This window comes from Gadus macrocephalus, chromosome 4, assembly GCF_031168955.1.
Source record: "Gadus macrocephalus chromosome 4, ASM3116895v1".
Classification (NCBI taxonomy): Eukaryota; Metazoa; Chordata; class Actinopteri; order Gadiformes; family Gadidae; genus Gadus; species Gadus macrocephalus.
Genome location: NC_082385.1, coordinates 32,125,005 through 32,133,304, shown reverse-complemented (window position 1 = coordinate 32,133,304; position 8,300 = coordinate 32,125,005). Strand labels below are relative to the sequence as shown.

Sequence of the window (8,300 nt, the reverse complement as noted above, 5' to 3'; positions counted from 1 at the left end):
GTAAACCCTCTGGCCTATGAAGAGAATAAACTATTACATTTCTTTATTTTGACCAAAATTGACACCCACCCTCTTTTCTCTCCCTCCCTCCTTATCTCTCCCTCCCCCATCCATCCTCCCCCCCACCTGTCCGTGTACGCAGGCCACAGAGGAAGGTAAGAGAGCACTGATTGCATTAACATTGAGAGAACACACGTGCACACCAACACACACGTGCACGCTAATATGCCGCAGAGTGCAGTGGGCCTAAGGAACTAATGGCTTGGTGTTTTTACGTCAGACTTAAGTGTGTGTTTGTGTGCAAATGTGTGTGTGTGTGTGTGTGTATGTGAATGGGTGTGTGTGTGTGTAAATGTGTGTGCTTGTGTGTGTTTCTGTTTGCGCTGAGTCAGGGTAACAGTGACAGCTGTGTTTGTGTGTGTGTGTGTGGGTTGGGGGGTGTACGTTCAGGGTAGTGTGTGTGTGTGTGGGTGGGGGGGGGGGGGTTTAGCTGTGTGTGTTGTAAGGGGGGGGTTAACGTTTAGTGTAGTGTGTGTGTAAGTGTGGGGGGGATGGATGGTCTTTCACTCACTGGACGGGGGTTGGGTGACGGGGGTCCGTGGGCAGAGGGGGGGGGGGGGGGGGAGAACAGATGCACCAACCATGGGAAAGTTGTGGTTTGTTTTCAAGAAGGTTGATTGTTATCGGCCAACAGATGTCCAGCTGTCCATCTCGCCAGGAGCGACCGCGACACACGCCAGCTGACAACACTCAAATATTAAATATAGATGGCCGGCATGCCATGCAATAACACGGCCACGCAGGCCTCTGATTGGCTACCGGTGGTATCCCTCAACAGATGCACTACTGTACATTTAAAACGGGGCAGAGAAAAGTTGCGTGTAAAAAAAACACAAAGCAGGTTTTAAAAACGGTAATTCATGAAAAAGTATTTATTAAACCTTTATCATACATTTCATATTTTGACACAGCGTTCTAAAATCTCTGTGGCGTTCTTCTGTGGTTGTTTTTTTTGCAACGTGCGCAGTCACGTGCGTGCGTAGCTATCCCGTGGCGTTTTGAAGCCGCCGGGAAAAAAAGGCTCTTTTGTCTACATTCCAGCGACGCGCTCGTGAGTTCGCTGAGCTAACCGTAGCCGTCAGTGTCAACGGTCTATTTATAGACGCACGCACCGCCGCGCGCTTCCCTCACAAAGACGTCGGAGGCGATGAGACGTGACTCCTGATACGCAAAGTGCGGCGGCGGACGCTCGCTCGCCGGGGCACGCATGCGGAAATCGCCGTGCGATGCTACCTTAAACGAGGGAGAGAGACGGGGAGAGATGGGGAGAGAGGGGGAGAGAGAGAGAGATGGTGGGAGAGGGAGAGGGGGAGAGAGAGAGAGATGGTGGGAGAGAGAGGGGGAGATGGTGGTAGAGAGAGATGGTGAGGGTGAGAGACCGTGAGAGAGAGACCGTGAGAGAGAGAGAGAGAGAGAGAGAGAGAGAGAGAGAGAGAGAGAGGGGAATGGTGAGAGAGAGGGGGAGAGATGGTGAGGGATGGTGGGAGAGAGGTGGAAGGAGATTACTTCGGGGCGTTTAAGTCTCTCGGGGCCGGAGTTTCGACGACGAGTTGAAACCAGCGGAAGATAGATGCCTTCTCACCCTTTTAACAAAAGGCACTCTGAGCCACCAGAAACTCTGCCGGGGAAAAAACACAGCAGTGTCAGTCAACGCGTCGTACACTAATGTCACTCACTCGTACACACAAGTGTCACTCACTCATACACAAGTGTCTCGGCGGGAGAGTGAATGAAGACGCTTTTAGATTCAAAAGCATTCAGGACGGATTTTGTTTTATTCCATTAATCTTCCTCCACTCACGTGACCTATAGAGGAAAGCTTTTAATTTAATTGACCGCATCCCCTCCCCCTAACACACACACACACACACACACACACACACACACACACACACACACACACACACACACACACACCACTCAGTGTTGTGGTGGTGAGTCGTCCCATTTAATTGGCTGCAGAGTTGCACACTCACTCTGACATCAGAGAGGCTGCATGGCTCACTAAAAGGCATGGCGTGTGTGTGTGTGTGTGTGTGTGCCATTAGCGCCCCCTTAAACCCTAAACGCCCCCCCTCCCTGTGCCGGTCGACCTCTGACCTTTTGGACCCCCCCCCCCCCCCCCCCTGGTCACACGCAGGTCGTTTTGGATCTCGGAGTGTCACGACACACCCCACATTAGCAGACAGAACCTGCACAGAACCGAAGACACGTGAGTGAGCCACATTGACTGATACAGGGGAGAGAGAGAGAGAGAGAGAGAGAGAGGGACGGGGGAGAGAGAGGGAGACGAGGGGGGGGAGGGATGGGAGTGTGAGGAGAGAGAGATGGGAAGGGCTTGCAGTGAAAGGGAGCGAGAGAGAGACCTGAGGTGGAGGAGTGGCAAACCGAATGGGAGAGAGTAACCGACACGGAGGGAGGGAGGGAGGGAGGGAGGGAGGGAGGGCGGCCGGAGGAGATCGAAGGCCGAGGAACGTGATGAATCCCGGAGTGTGTGTGTGTGTGTGTGTGTGTGTGTGTGTGTGTGTGTGTGTGTGTGTGTGTGTGTGTGTGTGTGTGTGTGTGTGTGTGTGTGTGTGTGTGTGTGTGTGTGTGAGTGTGTGTGCGTGAGAGACTGAGTTGCGTGCGCTGCCGGGCGCCTGGCCAGCACGTCTCTTCTCCCCACACTGTCCACACATCGCCCGCTCCTCTTTTATTTACTGTAACACTCGCTCTCTTCCGAGTTCACTGGGGCCGTTTGGTCCACCACCCCCCCCCCCCCACACACATACACACAACCATACACACAACCATACACATCCGCACCCCCCAAACACACAAGAAGGCTCTGCCATGTACATGTGCATTATTTATACAAGCCATAAGAGATGTGACTCAGGAATACAGCTGTCCCCTCTCTCTCGCCCCTCGCTTCTCTCTCTCTCGCTCTCTCACCTCTTTCTCTCTTTCTCACTCTCTGTCTCTCTCTCGCCCCTCGCTTTTCTCTCTCTCGCTCTCTTTCTCGCTCTCTCACATCTTTCTCTCTCTCTCTCTCTCTCTCTCACCTCTCTCTCTCTTTCTCACTCTCTCTGTCTCTCTCTCGCCCCTCGCTTTTCTCTCTCTCGCTCTTGTCTCTCTCCCTGTCTCTCTCTCTCTCTCGCCTCTATCTCCTTGCTAGCGTCTTACTCCCCCCTCTCCCACACACACACACACACACCACCACCACGACCACCATCGCCAGCCTACTCCCCCAATGTGATCTGGTTTGTCTTTGTCTTTCAGGTCCAATGTCAATTACGTGCCTCCGCCTCAAGAAGTGAGTAGAGTGCTTTAAAACCCCTCTCCTCCTTGTCTTCCTCTCCTCCTCCTCCAATTGTCTTTCTCCCCTCCTCTCCCTCTGCCTCTCTTGTCAGTTGACTGGCAGTAAGTGAAGATGACAGCGCAAAGGGGAAAAAAAAAAGAGAAAAAACGCTGACTCAGGCGTTAGACGACGTTAACGAAATGAGCGGTGGTGCATTTCTGATTGCAATTACCGCCGCCAAGACCCTCATATTTATGTTTATTATCGGGAATCGGTTTAGTTAAAAAAAAAAGAAAAAAACGTTTCACGAAAATAGTGATTTTATAATTGTGTTGTTTTTTTTCCACCCCTCTGGTCCAGCCGCAGGATTTCAAACACACCCAGTCGTTCATGCTGTGAGAAGCGGGCCTTCCACCGGACAACACGCACTGTCCCCCAGTAAGGTGCCAACACTCGACTCCTTCCATGCCGACTCACATCTCCCATCGTGACTTGTGACTCCCGACTTATGACGACTTTCTTCCTTTCTGTCGATATCATGGTCTTTTTTGTGACTGATTTATACGATTGGTAAAAAGGGTTGAGCAATACCGCTTATTTTTCTCGTTTTTTTTTGTCGTTGAGTAAACGATAGCGCTCTGCTTCCACCTGGTGGTTCAATGTTGAAACTACACTTTCAATGCGCAGCCACTTACATTGGCCTCCATGACAGGTATATATTAAATATATCCTTCCTTCCCTACTTCCCCACCTAGTAGGATAACTACCAACTACTTTTATTTTCTTAACCAAAGACGACATGTAGCTCAGCATAATTATCGAACTCGTATACAAGGGAAGTCTTTATAGGTGTATTTTCACCACAAAGCCATAGTTAGGAAAAAAGGCCATTTCCATTGTAAAAATGGTTTTCACCTCTGCTAGCAAAGAGCCGGTTACCTCAGACTACAGTAGACCTACATGGCTTACACCAATACACCCCCCCCCCCCCCCCACCGTAACAATGGAGATCTGTCTCCACTTACAACAAAATGGCTGGCGGCCTTTGGCCAGCCATGGAGTGAATGAGGTTTAGAAACCTGACAGGAAACCAAGCCCTACGGAAACCCCTTTCAAAACATAAGCCCCGTCCCGGAGTGCCTGCATGGTCTTTTTCTTCAAGTAAAAATACCTTGTGCCTTTTTTAATTTGTCTGCCGTATTTATCTCTGGAAATCAGTTTTTTTATGTGGAGAATTTGCCTTACTTTTTCTTGTCTATTTTTGTGCCACTGTGTTGTATCATGTAGGAGTGTATGTTTTTGAAAACAAGGTGAGAGAGTGAGTTACTGACGTGAGGTGTAGCAGCTGTGCCAGTAATAAATACGTTTTCTATCAAAACATACTTCCATGTAGTGTTTTTGCGTCTTTCTCATTGCTTTATGTCAAAGCCAACAACAATAGAAATACTGTAACGTCATTTATTGAGGGTGCGGATGCACATTATTGTTCGTTCAAGACTTCAGATATTCCTCCTGAAGTCACAAACTAATCCGTGTGTCCAGCACCTCTCCAAGCAATAACGACTGGTTTCAGTTCAACACCGTTTATTAAATACAACATATGGGTGACTTAGACACACAACGGCGATAGATTTACTTGGCCACTTCGTCGAATTTGGGATCTGTAAGAGAAGACAGAAATACAAACGTGAGGTTACATTTATATTTAGGGCGTTTAGCCGACGCCTCTATCCAAAGCGACAATTACAATAAGTTGCTTTGGATAAGTATTTATCAGCCTACTTCTATCCGTCGCCAACTCTTACGTGGCATCAAAATACGCAATGGGCGATTAGCTCAGGCGGTAGAGCAGGTTGGCTGGTAACCTGAAGGTTGCTAGTTCGATACCGGTCTTCTGCTATCTGAGTGATGAGGTGTCCCTAAGTGAGACATCTTATCCTAACTGCTTCTGACGAGCTGGCTGTCATCTTGCAAGGCTGAGTCCGCCGTCGGTGTGTGTTGTGAATGTTATATATGAAATGTTATATATGGCAATATATGAAAAGGTAAAGGTAAATTGCTTTGGGTAAAAGTTTGAGGTTTTACCTAAAAGGTTGAGACGAGATTAAAAGATATAAAAAAAAAAAAACACTGCATACGATAAGTTTGTATCGTTGTTGCGTTCCTCAAACTCAAAGCCTGCCATGATTAGACGCGATAATTCATAGCCGATCGCGTCGTTGCCTGAACTGAACAAAGAAGCTTGGCTCGCTCTTGGTAGTCTGTGATTTAAGTCTATTTATAGAGCGCGCCCTAGAGAAAAGTACCAGTCATTGTTAGAGAAGAAAACCTTCAGCAGAACAGGAAAATGGCCGCCGTGATACTTTGTGAAACTGAAGGTACAATTTACTTCATTGTAAAAAAGCAAAGCTGTTAAAGGCGTAATTGTATGCAGCAAAATCGCGTATTCTCCCTGTCAGATGGAGGGAATAATAGAGGATCTTAACCCTCTACCTTCAGCCAACTTCTACCGCCAAAAGTTATGTGCCGTCAAAATACACAATGCATGCTAACATGTCAAGACATTTCCCGATTTATCTCAAATACATGTTTTTACTGCCATCATTTCAGCGCTCCGATTGGTGAACTAACGAAGGATCGTTAATTGGTGGTCACACACACACACACACCTTGGAATTTGAAGTCGGGGAACTTGACGAGGTCTCCCCCGCCATACAGCCTCTGCAGTTTGGTCATCTCCTCGGACACGGACTTCTCGTAGGCCGCGCCTCCGTCGACCACGCCCCCAGCAGCGGACCTGTGATGTGATTGGTGGAAAGATTAAAGCTGCTCTGTCACTTTTCTACCGCAGCCATTCAACCCTTTAACATTATCTGAACTCGCGTGTTTTAAAACGGCCCACTCGCAAGGCAATCCATCCAGGGAATTATTTATGGCTATAAGTTGCTTGATGCTGATGTGTTTATGCCCCCTCCGCGTGAAAAACGGCTACAACTCAAAGCCACTAGATGTCGCTAATGGGAAGGATTGTGAAGCGCTTTTGGGCACAGATACCTCCATCTATAGGGCTTATCCATTTCTACATCACATTTATCACCATTGTGTGAATAGGCGTATTGGTGTGTTGGTAACATTTCTTTGGTCATTCAATTAATTCAGTAATCAATCTTCAAATGATTTTTTCTTTATGGGGAGTCAATGTGTGTTTGGAACTGCCCATGTGACACTTGGCAAAATAACGTTATAGACATCAATGGTAACGTTGTACTTGATTTAGCATTTTGAAGTCCTGTCACGCTGACATCTCGGTGCCACTCACTTGCTCTTGGTTCTGTAGTCGCGGATCTTGTCCACGAACAGCTTCTGGACGGGGTCCAGGTCGCTGGCGGCCGCCCGGTTGAAGACCACCGCGGACAGACCGACGTTCCTCCGCAGGGTCACGGACACCGCCGAGCGGAGGAGGGACGTCAGCTGGAACAACCTGTGAAGAGCCATTCTGCAACGCAACGCACAACACACACGTACAATTAATACATCATTATTACATCCAATTCGCAGCTAATTCTCTTTTGACTCCCATGTAATCGCGTGATCAGACAGCCATGGGTCAAGATATCGCGACATTTGCCGACTAAACTATAGTGCAGCAATGTAATGACACGATGTTAAAATGTAAGGTAATACACGGTAATACAACATTACAGTATGTGTCCTTAAAAAGGTATTCTCCCTATGCTACTGCAATGCTAACACCAACACTCCACTGCTAACATGCTAGGCTAACTTAGGTGACCTGTCTGTTATACTATGTTTTAGTTTACATCGCAAAAACACATTTAACAGGACACAACATGGCGAACTACACAAGTCATTTTGAATTGCAATTGAAATATATACAGTTAAACTCCGTAATATATCCCACATTAGAACAATATCTGCTCACCTTGAGTTTGACACTTTGAGCAGAAATCCAAATGTGATTTACCGCGGGTGGTTGTGGGAAATCGTAGGCTGCTGTGAGTGTTCAAGGGCGTCACCTTGCCACAGGTTTGCGCAAACGCACATTTGCGTCGATGGCAGCGGCAAATGATTAGTAATTGGTAGTTTGGGACTGTACATTCGTGTTTTTTTTCCTGTTTCATTTGGGATTTTATTTATTTATTTTATTTATATTATTCTGTTTTGAATTGGGGTGGGTTTGCTTGTTTTAGTTTGGTTTAAATTTTTCACAAAATATGAGTTTTAGTTGCTAGCATAAATTTGTTTTAAGTTTGTTTACGGTTATATATTTTAAAATAACCAATCTACGTTCAATCAGTGAAGTATCAGTTATAACTAGTAAGGTGTTTTTACCCCTTATGGTTTATTTAATGATGACAATAAAACGACTGTGTTACCCCTTGTGCTTGTTTTAATGACAAAAAAAACAATGACGGTGTTACCAGGGTGTTACCCCCTACGTTTTATTCTAAAACAACAATAATGTTCTGTTTCATTCCTACTGGCCTATCCGGAATTCATAGAACCGTAGTTACATACGTAACTATCGTTTTATTTTATAACAACAATAAAACAACAGTGTTACCACTTGTGTTATATTCTATATCGACAATAAAATGTGTTACCCTCATATTTATTTGATGATGAAAAAAACCCGCCAGTGTTAACCCTTACGATTTATTCTAAAACGACAGCGTTACCTCTTATGTTTTATTCGTAGACGACCAATAAAAAGCGACAGTGTTACCCCTAACGTTTTATTCTTTATAGGCTAACGACAATAAAACGACAGTGTTACCCCTTATGTTATATTCTAAAACGTCAATAAAATGACAGTGTTACCCCTTACGTTTTATTCGGTGACGGCCGATAAAAAGCGACAGTGTTACCCCTTATGTTTTATTTTAAAACGACAGTGTTACCCCTTATGTTTTATTCTAAAACGACAGTGTTACCCCTT

General features: G+C 46.3%; 1 protein-coding gene and 1 long non-coding RNA gene across 3 annotated transcripts; one reads left to right on the top strand and one right to left on the bottom strand.

Annotated features, from left to right (window-relative positions):
• Nucleotides 1-123: 123 nt before the first annotated feature.
• LOC132455437 (uncharacterized) lies at nt 124-4,720 on the top strand. Of its 2 annotated transcripts, XR_009525220.1 has the most exons (4): nt 124-155; nt 2,201-2,272; nt 3,322-3,355; nt 3,701-4,720. It is a non-coding gene; the product is annotated as an uncharacterized LOC132455437 (long non-coding RNA). The 2 variants fall into 2 exon arrangements; XR_009525219.1 differs by lacking the exon at nt 124-155 and having other exon boundaries at nt 1,970-2,272.
• Nucleotides 4,721-4,907: 187 nt separating this feature from the next.
• atp5pf (ATP synthase peripheral stalk subunit F6) lies at nt 4,908-7,408 on the bottom strand. Its single transcript, XM_060049307.1, has 4 exons — nt 7,284-7,408; nt 6,660-6,836; nt 6,010-6,137; nt 4,908-5,001 (listed from the first exon to the last, which is right to left on the bottom strand). The coding sequence occupies exons 2-4, from the start codon at nt 6,833-6,835 to the stop codon at nt 4,973-4,975; spliced, it is 333 nt and encodes a 110-aa protein (XP_059905290.1). The 5' UTR covers nt 6,836; nt 7,284-7,408; the 3' UTR covers nt 4,908-4,972.
• Between the last annotated feature and the right edge of the window lie 892 nt (nt 7,409-8,300).